Source organism: Erythrolamprus reginae, chromosome 7 (genome assembly GCF_031021105.1).
Source record: "Erythrolamprus reginae isolate rEryReg1 chromosome 7, rEryReg1.hap1, whole genome shotgun sequence".
Lineage (NCBI taxonomy): Eukaryota > Metazoa > Chordata > Lepidosauria > Squamata > Dipsadidae > Erythrolamprus > Erythrolamprus reginae.
In genome coordinates, this window is record NC_091956.1 from 39,475,893 (window position 1) to 39,499,441 (window position 23,549).

At 43.4% G+C, this 23,549-nt stretch overlaps 1 protein-coding gene across 1 annotated transcript in view; it reads right to left on the reverse strand.

The window, feature by feature from the left end:
* The window catches only part of PROM1 (prominin 1), a 541,566-nt gene that overhangs the window by 237,365 nt on the left and 280,652 nt on the right, over nucleotides 1-23,549 (reverse strand). The window contains exons 6-7 of the mRNA XM_070757376.1: nucleotides 6,775-6,895; nucleotides 5,985-6,048 (exon numbers count right to left, since the gene is read on the reverse strand). Of these exons, the coding sequence (XP_070613477.1) occupies nucleotides 5,985-6,048; nucleotides 6,775-6,895 (185 nt within the window). The remainder of the gene's footprint in view (nucleotides 1-5,984; nucleotides 6,049-6,774; nucleotides 6,896-23,549) is intronic.

Genomic DNA, 23,549 nt, shown 5'->3' on the forward strand with positions numbered 1-23,549 from the left:
GTCTGGGAGCCACATTCCCCTCCCGCCCTTTGCGCCCCTCGTTGCAGCCTGCACTCCAAAAGCCTCAATTGCTGCCTTCAAGCTCCGTGGCCATAGGCACCTCCGGAATTCTTCACCCAGGCAAAAAACATGGCGGCGGCGGAGGAGGAGGCCTGAGAACCTCCCCTCCTCATCTTTTGCCTAGGTGAAGAATGTGGCCATGGAGCTTGAAGGCAGCGCTTGGGGTTCCGTTGTCCCAATTCCGAGAGAGGAGCACTGGATCCTAAATGGTGGGAAAAGCGCTTTTGAAAGGCAGGTTGAAATGGGGGGCGCACAGGCAGGGGGGAACAGAGCTCCCAGACAGAGAATCGGTCATGCAGGAGGTTTTGAAATTGGCACAGACGCCGCTTGTGTTCAGGTAATTGCACCCATCTGGTGCTCTCTCTCTCTGTGTCTCTCTTGCACATACACACACACATGCACACGCAGACGAGAGAGTGGAGGGGAAAGGCGGGCCAAGCCGGGTTGGGAAAGGTAAGCCTGGGAGCCTTGGGAGAATTGGCAAGGGAATCCCAGGGAGATACATTTCCATGTTTTGCCCACTTCTGCCAAAAAGTGGCTAGGCTTTTCTCGGGGTGGTTTTCCCACGGCTCCAAATTGTTCCAGTTGGACTGGGATCTGAAGGCATTGGGGATATGGGAGAATTGCAGTGGGTTTCAGCTAGTTCAAATGAAGCATTTTCCATGAATTTGGTCAAAGAAAATAAGCGCCTGGGAATGCCTGTAGTTAAAAGTAGACAAAGCTTCAAAATGGGGCACCACGTCTAGGAAGGATCATATGGATGGGTTTAGGTTATTTTCTTGGAAACAATGGAAAAATTGGGGAGTTTTTTCATTAACTTCTTCTGGCTTATGTGTTCTTTTCCGGTGGGGGGCTGTATTTAGAGTTTCCCCTGTAGTGTCCCATCCAAATAAGCAGCAGAATATCATCTAACCCTGTTTAGCTTTTTCCAGATCATCTAAGGCTTTACACAGGGTTTCAGAATAAAGTAGAGGAGAGGAGAGGAGAGGAGAGAGTAGAGTAGAATAGAAATCTTTATTGGCCAAGTGTGATTGGACACACAAGGAATTTGTCATTAGTGCCTATGCTCTCAATATACATAAAAGAAAAGATACACTTGTCAAGAATCATGAGGTACAACACTTAATGATTGTCATAGAGGTTAAATAAGCTGGGTTTGGGTGAAACTTGATTTTGGTCTTCAAACCTGGCAAGTTTAAGGCTTGTGGACTTCAACTTCCATTCATAAGGGAGCAGAACTGATGGAGGAATTCTGGGAGCTGAAGTCCACAAGTCTTGAAGCTGTCAAGTTTGAAGTTTGTAAAATACACTGGTATTTTATTAAATAATATAATACTACACCATTTGATTCAGAATACTTTTTCCTTGTCTTCCTCCTCTAAAATCTCAGTGTGTCTTATATACTGGTGCATCTTATACACAGAAAGATATGGTACATATGTTTTATTTTAAGGTGAAGAAAAATTCTAAAAAATTATACCCTATTATTTGCAATCTCTGGAAATTCACCTGCTCTCTCCACACTCATATAAGCATCTCACCAGCTCTATGTATTCCCCTTTTTTGGCTCCGCTTCTACTCGCCGCTTCTTGGAGGGGAAAAGATAGCAACTTCCTCCCTCCTTCTCGTGCTGGCCTCATTCTCTAAAATCATTCACTTCCAAGGTTTCTTTCCAGATCAGATCTCACTTTGCGTTTCAGGTACTCCCTAGAGTTTCTTGCCTTAAACAAATCACAGGTCACGGTTCAAATCTGACCCACTATTCACTCATTGTTTCTTTTGCCAGCTAGGAGCTCACTCAGTTGCATTACGCACCGTCATTTCCAGCCTGTCGATCTTCACCCAGAATTTCTCTAGTCCACCGCTCGGATCGCCATCCAAAACAGCTACCAGGAATCCCCCAATCTTCCAAACTCCCTCCAAGGTGTCCACGGCTTCTGTGAAGCTTATTGATTGGCTGCAGGCATTAGGTTTTCCTGGAGCTCCGCTCCCTACCGTCTGCCCAGCTCCACAGTATCTTCCCTGGTATTGATGTTAGGATGATTGGTCTGCAGCTTTCTGGCTATGTTTCCCCCCCCCCGCCCCTTTTTTGAGGATGGGAACCATATCAGCTCTTTTCCAGTCATCTGGTAGTTCCCGGGGCACCAAGATTTTTGAAAGGTTCTGAGATGGCATCTGCCAGCTCCTTTAGAATTCTAGGAATAATCCGTCAGGTTCCGGTGATTTGTATTCGTCAAGATCAAAAAGGTATCCCCCCTCCCTTTCTCTTTGCTTATTTTAACTTTTATTTCTAGTCTCTCTTTTACAGTTACATTTTTGGCAGATTGGGCTATAGTTTCTTTTTGCATGAAGACCAATGCAAAGAATGAGATAAGCAGCTCTTATCTTTGACTTTTGTTGCAAATCTCTGTTCATTCTGAGCCTTTACTTTCCTGACTTTGTCTTTGCAGATTCTGGCTATCTGCTGATAATCTGCCTTAGTTGTGTGTCACTCTTTCCATTTTTTGTACTTGTCCTTTTTGTCTTTCAATTTGTCATAGAGATATTTGTGCAGCCATGCTGGTTTTATCTTGGATTTCTTGATTTTCTTTTTCAGTGGTATTTTGTTGGTCTGGGCCTTTATGATCTTATTTTTCAGAGTTTCTCAAGATTCTTGAGTTGTTTTTCCCTTTAGGATTTTAATCCAAATGACCTTTTCCAACTTCTCTCAGAGTTTATTAAAATAAACTCTTTTAAAATCTAAGACTCTGATATCATCATGTTCTATTGCTTGTATTTGCATTATGTTGAATTCTAGTATGACATGGTCACTGTCACTCAAGGTTCTTGCAGTTTGAACTCCCTCTATCACTTCTTCTCTGTTTATAAGAATTAAATATAGTATGGCTGTCCATCTAGTTCCCTCCTCTACCTTTTGGACAACAATGTTGTCAGCTAGGTTGGTTAGGTACTTACTTGATTTTTCACTTGGTGCAGAATTAGTCTTCCAATTGACATCAGAGAAATTGAAGACCCCCATTACTATTGTAATATTTTTCGTATATATATTTGTTAGTTGATTAGAAAAAGGGACATCTGTTTTTTTGCTTGATTGGGTGTCCCATAGCATACACCTGTGGCCATGTCACTCTTTTTTTCTTTTATTAACCTATATGCATTCTAGGTGGTTTTCATCTTTGGTTTCATGCATTTCTTTAGTAATATTACATTCAGTGCAACTCCACCTTCTCTTTTATCGGGTCTGAGGTTTTTAACAGTTTGTATCCTTCTATCAGTAAGTTCCAGTCATGAATTTTATCTTATCACGTTTCCAACTATATCATATCTACCTTCATGCATTCATAGTTCAAGTTCACCCTGTTTGTTCCACAGACCTTCTGCATTTGTATACAGGCACTTGAGATTTTTATGTCTGACTCAAGATATGTCTCTTAATTGATGTTTGAGCTTGTCTTCCTTCCCATCCCTCCTTACTTCATTATTTGACTTGCTTTCTATGGGTTTTTGTTTGGAATTAGGTCCTGGAGATCCTAATGATTGGTCACCCTCCTCCTCAAATTAAGCCCTCCTGAAAAGTTGAGCCAATCATTTTCTGAAACATTCCCAGTCCTTGTGAGGTGCAGCCCATCCCTTGACAAAAGCTCATCACAGAGAGAGTATATACCATGGAATCCAAAGGTTTTTTTTTTTTGAGACACCAACACTTTAGCCAGTGGTTCACTTCTAGGCCAGGCGGAGGGGGGGGAAGAGTGAGAGATTGCACAAGAGAACATTCCAATCCAACCTGTGTGCATGTGTGCTCTCTCTCACTCTCTTTCTCACACATAGGTATGATCAGATCATTCTCTCACTGCTCACCTCATTGCAGCAGCAGTAGTCATACTCTCCATGGCAGCCTCCAGGTGATCTAAGGCAAACAGGCCAATGCCCTTTGGGCATCTGCCTCCCTCTATCTCCTGCTGCAGTCAGCCTCCACGTGGTTGCCGCCTCCTGTGCATGCATGGGGAGGTGTGGCACCTGGCCAGGCCAGACCTTCTAATAAAAAATGCCAGTTGGCCGCATTTAGTGGCCAGCGGAAATTGCCCCATGGCCAGGAGGAACACAGCAAAGTAAATGCCTGATTGGCATTTGCGATCTCGCAGGGGACTGCGAGATCGCTGTTGCCGGGCTGCGCGCGCTTGCTCTGCCCTTTGTTGCCGGGGGAGTGCTTGGTGAGCCCGAGAAATAGGTCGCAATCTCATGAGGGACTGCGAGATCGCTGTTGCCGGGCTGCGCGCGCTGGCTTTGCCCGTTGTTGCCGGGGGCGTGCTGGGCGAGCCCTATAAATAGTGCTACGCCATAGGCATTCTTCCTTTGCCCCCGGCTCATGAAGAAGCGGACACGTCTCGGTGTCCACCAACGAGGGAATCCGCATGGCGCAGGCCTTTGACAGGCGGCGCTGGGAGGAATCTTACCTCGTTCGACAGCAGGCATCATTTTAGTGGTTTGCGCTGGCTTTGTGCAGGCCGCGCCTGGTTATTTTGGGGGGCGGAAGCTAACAGAGTTCCTCGATACTAATCTCCCTTCCTTTTGGAATCGGAATGCAATTAACGCGTTCTTTATACTGCAGCCTCCGCAGGGCGCGGGCCTGTTACTCATGCTTTGTTGGAGACTTACAATTATGGTAAACAGGGGAGAAAGATATTTTATTATATGTATTTTATCACTTTGGTGATTAGTGCCGATGGATTACTTCTAGCTACTAAAGGAGCTGATCTATCTGTTTCTAATTTACATGTGTGTATTTGAGTAGTAATGGAGCCCAGATCGATTTAATTTATTAGTATTTATTAATTTATTTATTATTATTTAGATTTGTATGCCGCCCCTCTCCGAAGACCCAGGGCGGCTCACAACAAGATAGAACAAATCATAAATAATCCAAATAACTTTAAAATATTTAAAGATTTAAAAGTACCCCATATACTAACAGACACACACACAAGCATACCATGTATAAATTGAACATGCCCGGGGGAGGTGTTTCAATTCCCCCATGCCTGACGGCAAAGGTGGGTTTTAAGGAGTTTACGGAAGGCAGGAAGAGTAAGGGCAGTTCTAATCTCTGGGGGGAGTTGGTTCCAGAGAGCCGGTGCCACCACAGAGAAGGCTCTTCCCCTGGGGCCCGCCAACCGACATTGTTTAGTTGACGGGACCCGGAGAAGGCCCACTCTGTGGGACCTAATCGGTCGCTGGGATTCGTGCGGCAGGAGGCGGTCTCGGAGATATTCTGGTCCAGTGCCATGAAGGGCTTTAAAGGTCATAACCAGCACTTTGAATTGTGACCGGAAATTGATCGGCAGCCAGTGGTGGCCCCAACTTTCTGGAACCAGCTCCCCCCAGAGATTAGAACTGCCCCTACCCTCCTTGCCTTTTGTAAACTCCTCAAAACCCACCTTTGTCGTCAGGCATGGGGGAATTGAGATATCTCCCCCAGGCCTATACAATTTATGTATGGTATGTTTGTATGTATGTCTGCTTAATAATGGGTTTTTAAAAATATTTTAAATTGTAAATTATTAGATTTGTTATGAACTGTTTTATTGTGTTGTGAGCCCCCCCGAGTCTATGGAGAGGGGCGGCATACAAATCTAATCAATCAATCAATCAATCAATCAATCAATCAATAAAATAAAAATAAATAAAAATAAATAAAACAAAATAAAACAAAACAAAACAAAATAGGACTTCCCCAAAAATAAGCCCAAGTGCTGATTTGGGGACCCAAAGGAAAATAAGACCGGGTTTTATTTTCAGGAAAACATGGTAGCATTTAAATAACATGCTTCATATATAATGAGGATATTGTAATCCTTAGCAAAGTGAAGAGCAAAAACTAAGAGAACAAACTCTATCTGATGCGAGTCTCTTAAACATATACTTACTGTTAAGATCAGAAAGTGCTTTTTTTTTTGTAGTATTATACTGATTCACCAAATAGTTGATTTGCTAAAAACAAACAAACAAACAAACAAACAAACATAGGATTAACAACATAGCCTCATATACCAAGGCTGTATTAGTCACATAACTTTAAACACTGTTGTTTCTTGAAATCATCTTACAGCATCACAAAAGCTCTTGAATTCTAGCTTTATGAGGTAGATAACCCTTTGTTGTGAGCCGTTCCAAGTCCTCAGAGAGGAGTGGGATACAAATCTAATAAATTATTATTAATTATTATTATTATTATTATTATTATTATTATTCAATACCCAGTTTACTTCACAGCCTAATTGGGAATTTTTCTCCTAATCATAATGACTATATAAACTCTTAATATTAACTGCTGGTGAACTTGAGTAGAAGTCTGGGGTTACACTATTTTGTGTTTTATAGAGGCATCTGAGGGAAATGTATGATCAAACAGATCTTCTACTGCAAGCCATATGCCCCTCAAAAGTTTAGATGTCAATTTTTATTATGGAAGATTCCCACACTTACTGGAAGAATGTTAAAAACAAAATGCTGTGAAATATTGTAACTAATGGTGCACATTACAATATACAAAATCAATTGTCAAGTATGAGTTCAGTTTTAAGTGGCATGCTTTTAATAATGTTTTTTATATCTCGTACTACAATGCTAATGTAAAATTGAATCCAGTTATGAAATCATTGCATGTCTACTTTCCTAATACCACATTAAATCACTCAAAGAAAAATGGTACATTACCCCGGGAGTTCCATTCAGGAACATCTGAAGGTCTCTGAAATTATTGTTCATGAGTCCCCTGGCTCCTCGGACTTGGCTTGTGAGATGCTGGTTAGCGGCGTAGGCAAAAAATACCCCAATACTAGGTAGCAAAAGACAATACAGAAGAAAGACTTATTCTTACTTTTATAGAATTAAATATAATTGTTAGATATCTGACTCCAAAGTAAAATTATCAAGGAAGTATTTTCTGATATTGAAGTGGCCATATATGATGCTGTCCATCAATATTTGTTTTAGAGAACCAACTTAGTGTATGTAATGCAGGTAGTCCTAAACTTACATTTACAGCTGAGCCCCAATCTTCTGTTTTTGAGTGAGATGGTTGTTAAGTGAATTTTGCAATCTTTTCTGCCAGTTAAATGAATAGCTGCACTTGTTAAGTTGCTAAAAGGGTTGTTAAGTGAATCTGGCTTTTCCATTGACTTTGCTTATCAGCAAAATTACAAAAGGTGATCACGTGACCCTGGGACACTGCAACTGATTCCTTCCAGTCTGGTTTCAGGACCGGTCACAGCATGGAAACCGCATTGGTCATGCTGATGGAAGGCCCGGGATAGGGGACATTCCACTATCCTGGTGCTCCTTGACCTTTCCGTGGCCTTCGATACCATCTACCATGGTATCCTTCTGCAACGACTGGAGGGATTGGGAGTGGGAGGGATTGGGAGTGGGAGGCACCATTTTATGGTGGTTCTCCTCCTATCTCTCTGGTCGTTCGCATATGGTGTTAGTGGGGGGGGGGCAGAGGTCCACATGGGATGAGGAATCATCAGTTCGCTGATGGTACTCAGTTATACATCTCCACCACATGCCAATTCAGTCAAGCGGTGGATGTGATGTGCCGGTGCCTGGAAGCTGTGAGGATCTGGATGGGGGCCAACAGGCTCAGATTCAACCCAGACAAGACCAAGTGGCTGTGGGCTTTCCCTCCTAAGGACTTTTAGATCTGTCCGTCCATTGCTCTGTGGGGGGGGAATATTGTCCCCCTCAGATAGGGTCCACAACTTGGGTATTCTCCTGGACCCACGGCTGAGTTTGACCATCACATTTCAGCTGTGGCCAGGGAAACCTTTGCTCAGGTTCACCTGGTACACCAGTTGCGGCCCTACTTGGACCAGGAGGCTCTCGCACAGTCACTCAGGCCCCTCTTGATTATTGCAATGCGCTCTACATGGGGCTTGTCTGCAGAAACCCTCAAGATGAGAAATCAGATGAGAGAAGTCACCTCCCAACTTTACGAAAATGGAATCCGGTTCTCATGGCGTTATCCTGCTACAGTAATTGTTTTCAAAGACTCCAAAGTTTTCCAGGCGAGATCTCTGAAGGAGGGGAAGAAACTGCTTCAACAGCTGGGGATTGATTTGAAGGAAATTTCCCAGGCATCGACATCGAAGAGCCAGCCAGAAGTAGGAGACGGGGATGCGAGACATGGAAGAAGGGAAGATGATTTGTTTATGCTTCAACCGATTCGTGCAGCAGAACAAAGTAAGGAGGAAAAAATTGCAGCTCTGCAAAAGGAACTGGAATTTCTTCAGGAGAAAGAGAAAAGAGAAGAGCCAAGAGTTACGCGCCAGAAGAAGAAATAATGAACTGAACTGAGTTGATTTGCTAATATGGTATTATGGTTTTCAACTAATTAACCTCTTCTTTGTGTATTTTTCTTTTTTTCTTGCTAACCAATAAGGGGAAAAGAGGGAAGGAGGGGGGAATCTTTTTATATGGTACTAAATGGGGAGAGACGGGGGAGCTTTCTAGTGGAACGCAAATCCAGGAGTGCCTCTTGGATAATGTTGTGGTTCAGCCTGGGACCCCTCCGGGAATGGCTGATTTGCTGTCGGTGTCCGGCTCAGAGGCTGAGGACCAGGAGGGGCAGACTGATGAAGAAGCTGAATCCCAGGCTGAAGATGAAGGACAGCCAGAGTTCCACCAGGGGGAGCTCTCCCCAGCAAGCAGCCTGGATTCCCTGGGGGAAGATGCTAGTGACTTCATAGATATGCGACAGAGGAGAGCTAACGAGAGAAGAACGCAATTGGCCAGATATTTCCAGCATTAGGGGTTGCAGCTGGGTTTGGGTGTGGTGCTTGGGAAAGGATAAAAGGCGGCCCCACCCTTCCTGGCTTGTGGAGTTTTATCTTGGAGATTCGTGAGACCTGTTTGTGAACTTTGGTGGCTACAATCCTGGTTTGTGCCTTGGACTCTTGAAACCTTGGGGGGGTGTGCCAGCAAGAAGCTTTTGGAATTGACTGGACATCAGGACCCTGTTGTAAAGTATTGTAACCTGTCTGCTGTGAAGACAGGTTTTCCTTTGTGCTTATTTTTTCCTGCTATAAATTACTTTTGGCTTTTACCAGAGTGTCTGGCTATTTTTCAGTGGGTGTGGAGGTCTGGGAAAACCCAGACAGAACAGATAACGAAAGGTTTTTTCATTGCCTCCCCTTGGGGGGGTGCTAGGGAAGAGGCACTAGGGTGGGGATTCATGGTAATTAATAAGCATTCTTCCAGCAGGCTCTGTTTTGCAGGAGGGGGAAATGTATTTAAAATTATGTAAATGGGTGAGACAGTGTTATTGTCGTTGAATGTAAATGGTCTTTCATCACAGAAAAAACGTTATAGAATCATGAAGCTAGCTAGGGACAGTTAAGCTGATATCTTATTTTTATCAGAAACTCATAAAGGAAGGGAAAAAACAGATAAATTAGTTACAAATAGCGAGTGGCAACAGGTTTATGAGTCGAGAGGGACAGCAAAATCCAGAGGAGTCGCTATCTTGATTAACCGAAGATTTTTATTTCAATTAACTAATATTAAAAGAGACAAAGACGGTAGAATGCTATTTATTAAGGGGAAAATAAATAATAAGCTAGTAACCTTAGCAGTAATTTATGCCCCCAATGTAAATGCAAAACAATTCATAATGAATGTAAAGCGTAGACTAGATAATTTTGCGGAAGGCACAGTGATTTTAGCAGGCGATTTCAATTTGGAATTAACAGCAGGGAGGGGTGAAAAGAAAAAATTACACTTAAATAAAATTAATATGATGGATTTACATGAAAATATAGTAAACAGGGACACATTTTATTCAGCAAGACATAATAAATTTAGTTGCATTGATTATATGTTAATTAATAAAACAGCTGAGGCACAGCTCAAGAAAGTGGAAGTGAAAAGCATTTGGTTATCAGACCATGCTCCATTATTAGCAGTGATTGAGTTAGAGGCTGGCAGGCAACAAAGGATTTGGAGATATAATCCTGTGGTTTCAGCTAATGAGGAAAATAGAATTAAATTACAAAAGGAACTGAGTGGATTTTTTTGTATTAACGCAACAGGCGAAATTAAGCAAACAATAGTTTGGGATACACATAAGGCTGTCATGAGGAGTAATTGTATTAGTACTGAAGCTTTTATTAGGAAATCCTGGGAAGTTGAAAGAGAAAACCTATTAAAAGAAATAGATTTAATCCAAGAAACTTTAAAAATTACAAGAAATAGAGCTTGGAATACACTATTATTATTTAAGAAAAAGAAATTACAATCACTTGATGAAGAAAGATGGAATAAAATGAAGATGATTATAAAACAGAGAATTAGGGGACGGGGGAACAAATCAATGAAACAAATGGTACATTATTTGAAAAAAAGAAAAGAGAAATCCCATATCTCTGCTTTAAAGGATAAGGAAGGTGTAATTAAACGTAGTAATGCAGAAATGGAAAAAGAAATGAGTGACTTTTATGGGAATTTATATAAAAAAGAACATATTACATTGCAAACCATAGAGGTTAATGAGAAATTAACGGAAGAAGATAGACAAATGCTAAATGCAAAAATTACAAATGATGAGATAATCTAGAGTTATTAAAGGGTTGAAACCTGCTAAAGCCCCAGGTCCAGATGGTTTTACTGCTGAAAATTATAAGACTTATATGAATGAATTATTACCGCATATGGAAAAATTGTTTAATAATGTAATTAAGACTTCTGAAACTCCACAGACGTGGAAAATCTCAGAAATTATAACTATCCCAAAGCCGGATCGTGATTTAATGGATCCAAGTTCTTATCACCCTATCAGCTTATTAAATCAGGATTATAAAATATTTATGAAAATATTGGCAAACAGGGTGGAGAATATTTTACCAAAAGTAATTGGAGAAGACCAATATGGATTTGTTAAAGGAAGAAAGATTTATGAACCAATTAGAAACGTGGTCAATGTTAAAAAACCATGCTACCAATACCAAAAGAAAACTAAGTATATTAAAGTTAGATGTGTACAAAGCCTTTGATAAAGTTAATCATGATTACCTATTTCAATTATGTAAAGATTTAAATATGGGAGATTCATTCTGTAGAACTATAGAAACAATTTATAAGGATAATATAGCTCATATCAGAGTAAATGGTAACAGAACAGAAACGATTAAAATTCAGAATGGAACTAAGCAGGGTTGTCCACTATCCCCAATGTTATTTGCACTGGCAATTGAGACTTTAGCAAATAAAATTAGAAATGATAAGGAATGGAGAGGTTACCAAATAGGAAAATTCGAATTGAAATTAAATTTGTTTGCAGATGATGCTATAGTGATGTCTGAAACCCCAATCGAAATGATGAAAAGAATAATGATATTGCTCTAGGAATTTAAAGACCAATCGGGACTTATGGTTAATATAGAGAAATCTGAGATAATTTGTTTAAACATTGGCCCCAAAGAGCAAATTGAGATACAAAAAATATCAGGATTGAAATTAGGTTGTAAAAAAATGAAATATCTAGGAATTTGGTTGTTTAAGAATCCGATAAAAATTGTGACGGCCAAGTATAATTTAATATGGAAAAAAATTCAGAAGCAGATAAAAAATTGGAAGGGGAAAAAGTTGGGAAGAATTGCCAAGATTGGGGCCCTTAAAATGATGATAATACCAAAAATGATGTATTTATCTCAGGTTCTACCGGGTATCTTCCCGGGGGCAAAACTGAGAGAATGGGATAGTAAATTAAACTTTTGGATTGAAGGAAACAAAAAGCCTAGAATAAAAAAACATTGGCAGTTTGCACAACAGAAAGAGGGGGGGGGTAGCCCGTGCTTAGTACTATATAGAGAAGCATTTCAAATAGAAAGATTAATGGAATTACAGTTATGGGGGGGGGGGAAGAAATGGGTAAATTTAGAAAAAGAAATTAATAATATAAATAATAAAGAGTTATTATTTAAAAATTGGAGTAGAACAGAAATCAGTAATTTAATCGAACCTCTCAAAGCATGTTTAGAAATATGGTCTAAATGGCAGAGAAAATATGGAACTAGGAATTCCAAGCTATCAACGTTATACGTATTGAATATAGGGGATGATGTTAACTTAAGCAGAATCATTAAAGTATTAAATAGCAAAGGAATAACGAGAATTGAACAATTATATGAGAAGGATGGAAGAGTTAGCAGAACTCGATTGGAATGGTGGATTGGTCAACAGAAATGGCTGCAGATTAATGCAATAAGCACACATTTAAATAAAAGTGAGAATAAAGAAGCTCTTTTACAAGAAGAAAATTGTTTAGAAAAAATAATAAGAGAAAAGATTAATGAGAGTAAAGCACAAGCTGGTACTATATATAGAATGTTACTGCAGGTGGAAGAGGAAGTAACAAAAAGTTTGACAAGATTCTGGCAAAATGATTTACAAATAGATGAAAGTGAAATGAAAGAAATAGTAGAAAATATATATAAGATCAAAAATACGAGAGTTAAAGAGATGAGAAGGAAAATTTTACATAAATGGTACTATACTCCAGCACAACTTGCACACTTCCAGGGGAAAGAGAAGGGTAATTGTTGGCATGGTTGTCAAAAAAAGGGAATCTTTATGCATATGTTCTGGGAGTGTGCAGAAATTCAGACATTCTGGAATGAAGTACAGAACGAAATTAATAAAATGTTAAATATTAACTGGATAATTACAAAAGAAATAGCGATTTTAATTAAACAAAGAAAATTAGGAGAATTCAAGGAAATAAAATCTGCAGCATTGGAAAGTGCTCAAGCGGTGGTGGTATTGGGTTGGAAAGATTCCACAAAATGGACATTACAAAATTGGTACTGGTACATGGTGGACCACATACACTTTGAAATTATGGAAATAAGATTAAATAATTTTGACGAGAACAAATTGGAGAAGCTGATGGTACGATGGAATAAGGTGAAAGATTATATGTTGAGTAGAATCTGTGATGTAAATGTGAAAAATAAACTGCAATCACTCTTTTAGTAATATTCAATGCAAGATAGAGCCAAGGAATTATAGATAAACAAATCAAAACCTTTGAATCCTCTTGTATGGGTGGTGGTGGTGAAGGGGGGTGTCTTGTTTGTTAGGTGATGGGCACACGCACTGTGCACTGTTATATGTTTGTTTTATGTAACTATTTTATAAAAATCAATAAAAAATTTATTTTTTTTAAAAAAAGACTGCAAATAGTCCAGAATGCAGCCACGAGAGCTGTTATGGGTGCACCTTGGTACACCCATATAACACCTTTGCTCCACGAGCTGCACTGGCTTCCTATTAGTCTCCGGGCACAATTCAAGGTGTTGGTTATTACCTATAAAGCCTTACATGGCTCAGGGCCAGACTATTTACAGGACCGTCTCCTGCCCTATACCTCCCAGGGATCAATATTTTGATCACCACCACAAGGATGCTGCAATGGCTGTAAGTCATAAGTCAGCGATGGCAAATCTATGGCACATGGGCCACAGGTGGAACACGGAGCCATATCTGCCAACCCGTGAGTTGTTACCCTAGCTCAGCTCCAGCATACATGTGTGCACTGGCCAGCTGATTTTTGGCTCAATTAGAGGCTCTGGGAGGGCATTTTCAGCCTCTGGGAGAGAGGACTCCCCAGGCTCTAGAGAATGCTCTAGAGCCTGGGGAGGGTAAAAACAGACCTCCAGAGCCCACCCAAAGTCAGGAAATGGGGGAGCTAGGGGATGGATCATGTGCTCATGCATGGGTGGTGGGGCAGCACTGAATGATGGGTATTGGCACTCGAGCATGTGTAATAGCACGCACACTTTCGGCACCCAAGGGAAAAAAGATTCGTCATCACTGTCGTAAGTCAACAGTGCTATTATAACTTCAAATGGTCACTAAATGAATGGTTGTAAGTTGAGAACTACCTGTAATGATTTAATCTTATGATAACACTAAGGAATGGTTTTAAGTTAATGACTTTGGGCAGGGTCCAACTAATCTGTTGTGCTGAATAAAAGAAGTGAGAATTTAGGGAGATTCTGAAAGCTACTGTTGCTTAGTCAACAAAAATTAATAATATTCAATACATCTGAGTTGTTTCATATTGTTAATTCAGCATCCACAATCTTCTTTCAGGTACTTCTGGAGGAAAAGGCTTCACAAGTTTTACAAATAAACAGTTGTGACTTTAAAAGAAAATTGATAGATATACCAGTACCTATGATGTTCCTAGCAAATAGGTATTTTAAGGAGCTAAAAGCAGAATGCAAAGGGTAAACATTAAAAAGAACAGAATGGAATGGAATCACCTTAATAAGGAAACACCCAAGATTCAAGACCTTCAAAGATGCAGATGAAGCTTCCTGAATTGGAGAATGCCTTTAAATCTGTTCAAGTTTCACGTTTTATTGGATTTATATGCCACCCCGCTCCGAAAACTCGGGGCAGCTAACAACAATCATGAAAATATACAATAAAATCCAATACTAAAAGCAAATTAAAACCCCTTAATATATAAAAACCAAACATACATACAAACATACCATGTATACAGTTGTAACGGCCTAGGGGGAGAAAAAAGTCTTAATTCCCCCATGCCTGGCGGCAGAGGTGGGTTTTAAGTAGCTTATGAAAGGCAAGGAGGGTGGGGGCAATTCTAATCTCTGGGGGGAGTTGGTTCCAGAGGGTCGGGGCCGCCACAGAGAAGGCTCTTCTCCTGGGTCCCGCCAAGCGGCATTGTTTAGTTGACGGGACCCGGAGAAGACCCACTCTGTGGGACCTAACTGGCCGCTGGGATTCGTGCGGCAGAAGGCGGTCCCTGAGGTAATCTGGTCCGGTGCCATGAAGGGCTTTATAGGTCATAACCAACACTTTGAATTGTGACCGGAAACTGATCGGCAACCAATGCAGACTGCGGAGTGTTGGTGTGACATAGGCGTATTTAGGGAAGCCCATGATTGCTCTCGCAGCTGCATTCTGCACGATCTGAAGTTTCCGAACACTTTTCAAAGGTAGCCCCATGTAGAGAGCGTTACAGTAGTCGAGCCTCGAGGTGATGAGGGCATGAGTGACTGTGAGCAGTGACTCCCGGTCCAGATAGGGTCGCAACTGATGCACCAGGCGAACCTGGACAAACGCCCCCCTCGCCACAGCTGAAAGATGTTTCTCTAATGTGAGCTGTGGATCGAGGAGGACACCCAAGTTGTGAACCCTCTCTGAGGGGGTCAGTGATTCTCCCCCCAGGGTGATGGACGGACAGATGGAATTGTCCTTGGGAGGCAAGACCCACAGCCACTCCGTCTTGTCTGGGTTGAGTTTGAGTTTGTTGACACCCATCCAGGCCCCAACAGCCTCCAGGCACCGGCACATCACTTCCACTGCTTCGCTGACTGGATATGGGGTGGAGATGTATAGCTGAGTATCATCGGCATATTGATGATACCTTACCCCATGCCTTTGGATGATCTCACCCAGCGGTTTCATGTAGATGTTAAATAGCAGGGGGGAGAGGACCGACCCCTGAGGCACCCCACAAGGGAGAAACCTCTGACCCCCCACTAACACCGACTGCGACCGACCGGAGAGGAAGGAGGAGAACCACTGAAGGACAGTGCCTCTCACTCCCAACCCCTCCAGCCGGCGCAGAAGGATACCATGGTCGATGGTATCGAAAGCCGCTGAGAGGTCAAGAAGCACCAGGACAGAGGACAAGCCCCTGTCCCGGGCCCGCCAGAGATCATCCATCAACGTGACCAAAGCAGGTTCCGTGCTGTAGCCGGGCCTGAATCCAGACTGCTGAGGACCTAGATAATCGGCTTCTTCCAAGGACCGCTGGAGTTGGAGTGCCACCACCTTCTCGACAACCTTCCCCATAAAGGGAAGGTTGGAGACTGGACGGTAGTTATTAAGCACGGCTGGGTCCAGGGAAGGCTTCTTGAGGAGGGGGCGCACAAGTGCCTCCTTATAAAGGGCCGGAAAGGACCACCTCCCCAAGGAGGCGTTGACAATCTCCTGGGCCCAGCTCCGTGTCACCTCTCGACTGGCCGAAACCAACCAAGAGGGACACGGATCCAGTAAACAGGTGGCGGAGCTCACAGCTCCAATGGCCTTGTCCACTTCATCAGGTGTCACCAAGTCAAACTCCTCCCAGACAGATGGACAAAGATGTTTAGCCCCAGTCACCTCGACTGACTCGTTGTCAGTCGACTCTGTTTTACAATTGGAGTCGAGGTCAGCTCGGAGCTGAGCGATTTTATCAGCAAAAAATGTGTTAAAGTCCTCAGCACTGCTCTGTAAGGGCCCCTGATTAAGAAGTGAGTGGGTCACCCTAAACAGAGCAGCCGGGCGGGATTCTGCTGATGCAATCAAGGCGGCATGATACGCGCATCTTGCCGCCTTGAGCGCCACTTTGTAAGTCTTAATATGAGCTCTTACAAGTGTTCGATCGGATTCAGACTTACTCTTCCTCCACCGCTTCTCTAGACGTCTCTTCTGGCGTTTCAACTCCCGGAGCTCCTCGTTGAACCATGGAGCTCTACGGGGTCTAGCACCACGGAGAGGTCGCAGCGGCGCAATTCGGTCAAGGGCCTCCGCTGCAGCCTTGTTCCAGGCCTCAGCCAGAGACTCTGCCGAACTGCGGACGAGTGTATCTGGAAGAACCCCAAGCGCCTTCTGAAAACCATCTGGATCCATCAGGCACCTGGGGCGAAACAACTTAATCGGTTCCGCCTCCCTGCGGGGGAGGATTGGAGCCAGGAAGTCAAGCCGCAGTAGAAAATGGTCTGACCATGACAAAGGCAACACTTCTAAGCCCCTTAGCCTCAGACCATTACTCAGTTGCTCAGAGAGGAATACCATGTCGGGTGCATGTCCCCCCTCATGAGTCGGACCCTGTACTACTTGAGTCATGTCCATGGCTGCCATGGTGGCCAGGAACTCCTGTGCCAGTCCAGAGGATTCGCCGAGCGACGGCAGGTTGAGGTCCCCCAAGACAATAAGTCTAGGGAACCCCACTGTCAGCCCGGCTACCTCCTCGAGTAGCACAGGCAGGGCTTGTGCCACGCAGCTGGGAGGCAGGTATGTGAGAAACAAGCCCACCTGAACCCCTAAGTCCAACTTCATCAAGAGAGATTCGCAACCCGCAATCTCTGGAGCAACGAGTCTACGCAGGCAAAGGCTCTCCCTGGCTATAATAGCCACTCCTCCCCCCCTTCCCTGGGGTCGAGGTTGATGCCATATCTGAAACCCGTCTTTGCAAATTTCAGAGAGAGGAACTCCTCCCTCTGGGCCCAGCCAGGTTTCAGTTACACATGCCAGGTCGGCCTCCTCATCCAGGATTAAATCCCGGATGAGGAGAGCTTTATTTACCACCGACCTGGCATTGAGTAGCAGCAACCTGAGCCCAGGGCCAGACTTACACTCGTCACCAGTATTCTGGGTTGAGCTCACGGAGCCGGAACAAGGGATCATTATTAAGCAACGATCCCTCCTTCCCCTGGAACGGCTAGCACCGTGGCTCCCACCATATCTGCCTCTCCCCAGCAACACTAAAATATCCTGACCCTCTGTCACCCCAGAGATAGATGTCCCTCCCCCTCCTGCCTCTCCAGTGCCAGGTAGGCCAAATATATTATTTACATCCTTCCCATTCATCTCACCCATCCCACCCATCCCATCCATACCAATCATTCGCTCCATACACACTACACCCACCCCAATTATCCATCACTAACCCCCCCCAATAATTTAGTTAAAATATGAATCAATTTATAATTAAAAATACTAAGATTAAAATACTAATAAAAAGATAATAGATACAAATAGAAAAAATAGAATATATAAAATATAGGTAATAATGCAGCAATTCAGTTGGTTAAAATAGATCCAGTCAGCAGCAAATGACAAAAGAGCCAATGTCTCAGGTGGTAAAGTCAAAGATTGTTCAGAGTCAAGAGTCATTCTATATCTACCTCCCTCCTCAAAGAAGGGGGGGGTAGAGTGTCCTTATCCCAAGTATGCTGGTTGTTAAATTAATTTCCCTGTCTCTCAAACTCCTTGATGTCGATGTTTCCAGATCTTCCTTCTCTCTTGTCCCATCCACTCTTACAGTACCTCCAGACCTCCAGACATTCATAGCCTCCATGCAGCCACAGTATGTTCCTTTGATGGTCATAATAGTATTCTCCTCCTTGGCCTCTTTGTTTTCCCATAGTCCTCTGTCTCCTCTCTCTCCTCCTCCTGCAGCTCCCCACCTGGCTGGTCTTCTGACGCCGAACACCCCCACCATTCAGTGTTCCCGCGTCTCAGGACAGTTAGTATGTCTAGTGGGTCTGGCTGTTTCAATTTGGCTGGCTTGATAGTTCAGCTCAGCCTCTCAGCCTCTGAAAGTTGTAGCTCAGCAAAAGAGAAGAAGAGAAAAGGGCTGCAGGTGGTTTTGGTCTAATTGGCGGAGCGGGGGGGGCAGCGAAAACCTCCTGGGCTGGGACAAGCCGACTCCTGGAATTCCAAGTTTCAGCTGTGTTTGGTCTTTCGGCAATGCAGCTTAGGTCTTAATCAGGTCCTCGGCGTCAGCTTCAAAGGCAGCCGCCATCCTCCGCTCCCCAGCTGACTGGCTCCCGATGTGTCTGTGGCCACAGCAGATCTAAACCACTATGGAGAGACGCTATTTCAGGGTCTCCAAAGGACAGGACTTCTCACCACTCTGGAAAAGGCAGGCACACAGATGGTTAAATAACAAGCGGCAAGCAACTCCGGCAGTTCCCTCGGCTTCGGCATTCAAGGAATGCTAGCGGTCACCATTTCCTGAGCCTAGCTGATCAGTTGGTCGGCTCTCAGTTCTCACAGAGCCACAGAGGGTTACCAGAAACGCAGATTGACAGGATCATTAAATGCAGTGACTTCTTCTCTCCCTGGGGCTGTAAAAAGAAGCTGCTAATCTTAACTGCAAGTCCCCTATTTTAAGATGTTTCTGCCGTAGCCCGTTGGAGCATCGTCTCCAAGCTTCCTCCTGCTACTCCAACTGGAACTGGATGAGGAATGAGGAAGAATGGAGACAATCCTTCAAGAGGTCCCTTCAGTCACTGTGTCACCACTGTATTTTGCCATTTTCTCAAGAGCCAATAACACCCAGGGAAAGGATAAGAGCGGGACATCTTCATTGGGATTTAGTTAGTTGCCAGAGATTTTTTATTTAATTTATCCATTTTATTAAATTATTTTGACCACCTACTTCAAAAGACTTTGGGCAACCATAAGAAATATGATTGGGTAGGACTTGGAGTTTGAGAAGTTCTGATTGTATGATTCCTTATCAACTAGGCAGCTAATTTGGAACTAAAATGTGTTACTTAGGAAGGATTCTCATCTTTTCCCAGATCTCCTCTTTAGCCTAGATGGCTTAGACTTGTGACATTAGATACATGAAGTATCTATGTTCAGAGGCCTGATAACTTTAAATATGACTTACTGGAAGGGAAGATGCAAGTCATAATTACAGCATAATGTTTTGTTTCTCTGGCATACAACTATGTTAAAGAAGATGATGGGATAATTATACCCTGATATGTGACAGTGAGAACTAGTATTCCAGCACTTGATATAGCTAGAAAAATAGCATTATTTCTGATTCTGATTTTTAGGACTGCATTTTAATTAATTGCTGTATGAGAGAGGGACAGCATCAAGATCATGGAATCTGAGCTTCAGAGGGTAATTTGCATACTCCTGGTGCATGCTGGGAAGAAGCTAAAAGCTCACCGCGAGGCAAAAGAACACCGGGTTTGCTGACCAGGGAAGCAGAGGAACTCACCACCCAGGAATCTGAGCTTCAGGGGGTAATTTGCATACTCCTGGTGCATGCTGGGAAGAAGCTAAAAGCTCACCGCGAGGCAAAAGAACACCGGGTTTGCTGACCAGGGAAGCAGAGGAAATCACCAACCCAGCAACAAGAGCAGACATGTCACCTCTGCACTCTCCCACACCCACCCTGCAACCTACTACACACATAAAGAACAACACAGAGAGTGAGAGTGAAGATACACCAACCATGCACACAGAAGTCACTCCCCGAACAAGCATAGATGAAGACGGAACTGAATCCATGGTGTGCTGCAGTTTGTGCTCCATGTACTCACTCCTCCCCTCGAACCTCCAAAACTTTACCTGCAACAAATGCAAACTCATCCAGCTACTTGAGGAAAAAATCGAAAACCTAGAGAAAAACCTAACAACCCTGAAGCACCAACATCACAACGAGAAAATCCATCAGACTCCCAACAAAACCAACACCCCAGAGGAGCTAAGCCGAATCCACGCCTCAGAAGCAGTAAATAGCTGGACACACATCACCCTAAGACGAAAAAACAAGCCTCCACCAACTCCAACCCTCCTCCTCCCAACCCCACTGCCTACAAGCAACAAATATTCAGTACTCTCGGAACAAGAAAACCTGCAAACATCTGACAAAGAACCACCAAGAACCAAGCACAACACAACTCCACCAAAAGCCTCAACAACAGAAGCTAACCTCCCTCACCCCAAGCCAGCCAAAAAGAAAAGGAGAGTACTGGTAATTGGAGACTCAATCCTCAGGGGAACTGAGCCTCCCATCTGCAGACCAGACAACCAATCTAGAGAGGTGTGCTGCCTCCCCGGAGCTAAAATCTCTGACATAACTGAAAACCTCACCAAAATACTCAAACCCACAGACTACTACCCACTATTGGTGATTCATGCGGGAATCAACGACACAGGGAAAGACATGAACCAAATTATGAAAGACTATGACCACTTGGGCAACACAATCAGAAAAACAGGTGCTCAGGTTGTTTTTTCCTCCATCCTCCCCACTAGAGGACGACACCCTGCCAGAGAACGCAAAATCCCGCAGATAAATCACTGGCTTAAAAGATGGTGTCGCCATAAGAACTTCGGCTTCCTCGACCATGGCCTGCACTATCTCCAAGAAGGGCTTCTAGCAAGTGACGGGCTACACCTCACTAGAGCGGGGAAGAACCTCCTAGGCAACCGACTAGCCCAACTCATCAGGTGGGCTTTAAACTAGCTCTGAGAGGGGAGGGTGACCAAACTATACGACAAAACACTGAACAAAACAAGGAAGGGGAACGGGACAAGCCTACAAACAAACCTGAGATTAAAAAATGTCTACCTGCAAACAAACACAAACATCTAAAATGCCTGTACACGAACGCACAAAGCTTGGGAAACAAACAGGACGAACTGGAATTATTAATACACGAGGGCCAATATGATCTAATTGGAATCACAGAAACCTGGTGGGACGAAACACTCCTCCTCATCTACCAAATATCCTGGATCACTGGAGACCTACCGGAAGACTGGAAGCGAGCTGACGTAGTCCCCATCCACAAAAAAGGCAAAAAGACCGAGCCAGGTAACTACAGACCAATCAGTCTGACCTCTATACCTGGAAAAATACTGGAGAAAATAATCAAAAAACAACTTACCCACTTCCTAGAAACAAACAAGATCATATCCAATAGCCAGCACGGATTCATCAGAAATAAATCATGCCAAACCAATCTCATATCATTTTTCAACACCATAACCAAGTCAGTTGACCAACGCAACTCAGTGGACCTCATATACTTGGACTTCAGTAAGGCTTTCGATAAAGTCGACCACAATCTCCTAATCCACAAACTAGAAAAAAATGGAGTAGATTACTACACATGTAGATGGATAAACAGTTGGCTGACCAACCGCACCCAACAAGTTGTCCTCAACGGCACCAAATCCACATGGAAAAAAGTAGACAGTGGAGTACCACAGGGCTCTGTCCTGGGTCCTGTACTCTTTAACATCTTCATCAACGACCTGGATGAGGGAATAAAAGGGGAACTAATAAAATTTGCAGATGACACCAAGCTGGCGGGGGTAGCCAACACCCTTGAGGACAGGCTCAGAGTACAAAAAGACCTAGACAGACTATCACAGTGGGCCCATACCAACCAAATGAGGTTCAACACCGACAAATGCAGAGTCCTCCACCTCGGCAAAAAGAACCCTAGACATACATACAGCCTGGGAGATACCCCACTCAGCAGTAGTGACTGCGAAAGAGATCTTGGAGTCTTGGTGGACAATCAACTAAACATGAGTCAGCAATGTGCAGCAGCCGCCAAAAAAGCCAACTCAATCCTAAGCTGCATCAACAGAGGAATACGCTCCAAGACCAGGGAAGTACTAATACCACTCTACTATGCCCTGGTCAGACCCCACCTGGAGTACTGCATCCAATTCTGGTCACCTCACTACAAAAAAGACATCGAAACTCTGGAGAAGGTGCAAAAAAGAGCAACCAAAATGATTAGGGGACTCGAAACCAAGACTTACGAAGAGAGATTGAGCGAACTGCGCATGGACAGCCTAGAAAAAAGAAGGTCTAGAGGGGACATGATAGCAGTTTACAGATACTTGAGGGGTTGCCACGGTGAGGAGGGGGTCTCTTTATTCCCCAGGGCACCAGAGGGCTGGATGAGGAACAATGGTTGGAAGCTGACCAAGGAGAGATTCAACCTGGAAATAAGGAAGAACTTCCTGACGGTCAGAGCGATCAACCAATGGAACTGTCTGCCAGGGGAGGTGGTGAACTCCCCAACTCTGGACACCTTCAAGAGGAGATTGGACTTCCATTTGGCTGGGGTGCTGTAGGGTTTCCTGCTCAGGCAGGGGGTTGGACTCGATGACCTAACGGTCCCTTTCAACTCTATTAATAAATAAATAAAAGATCAAGGGAAAGTATTGGTAGCAGCTGTTCTGGTTTCAGACTAATTCAGATAAGATTTGGAATAATTGACTGCTAGACGTTTATTTTGTAAAACACAACAAAGCTTCTCTTTATTTTCCTTCACTCTTCATTAAACAGTTGCTATTGCGCAGTGCAATTCATTCTCATTTCCCTCTTAAACAGTTAGGCAGTTTATCTCAGTAATTACTTCAATGCATTCCACAAGTCATCCTAAAATTTATGGCCCAATCAGTGTTAGCGAAACAAGCCATAAAACAGGTTATAAATCACATGATCAGTAGCTTATGTGCCAGATTCAAATGGGGCAAATCCATCTTGGTGGAACAAGATTGATGCAATCAAAGCATCTTTTCCATTCACTCCTGGATGTGAGGTAATTAATTAATTCCTCACTCTCTAAAATACTTTAAAATCTCCTCCCTCCAACTTCTTCTAATTGTCTCTGGTGGCGTCTGAAGCAGGGATTAACTCATTTCCAATTCTGCCCATTTGATACATCTGAACTCATGTGTATGTCACGTTCTTCTTCTTCAATGGCATTCTCACCTATCTCTAAATCAGGTAAACTGGCCAGTTCTAAATCACTCTCTCCCTCTGAATCCAAGCATTCCCCAGGATGAAAGGGAATATACATACCACCATCCCTCTCCTCCTTGTATTCTTTATTTTTTAAATGTTTTCTACT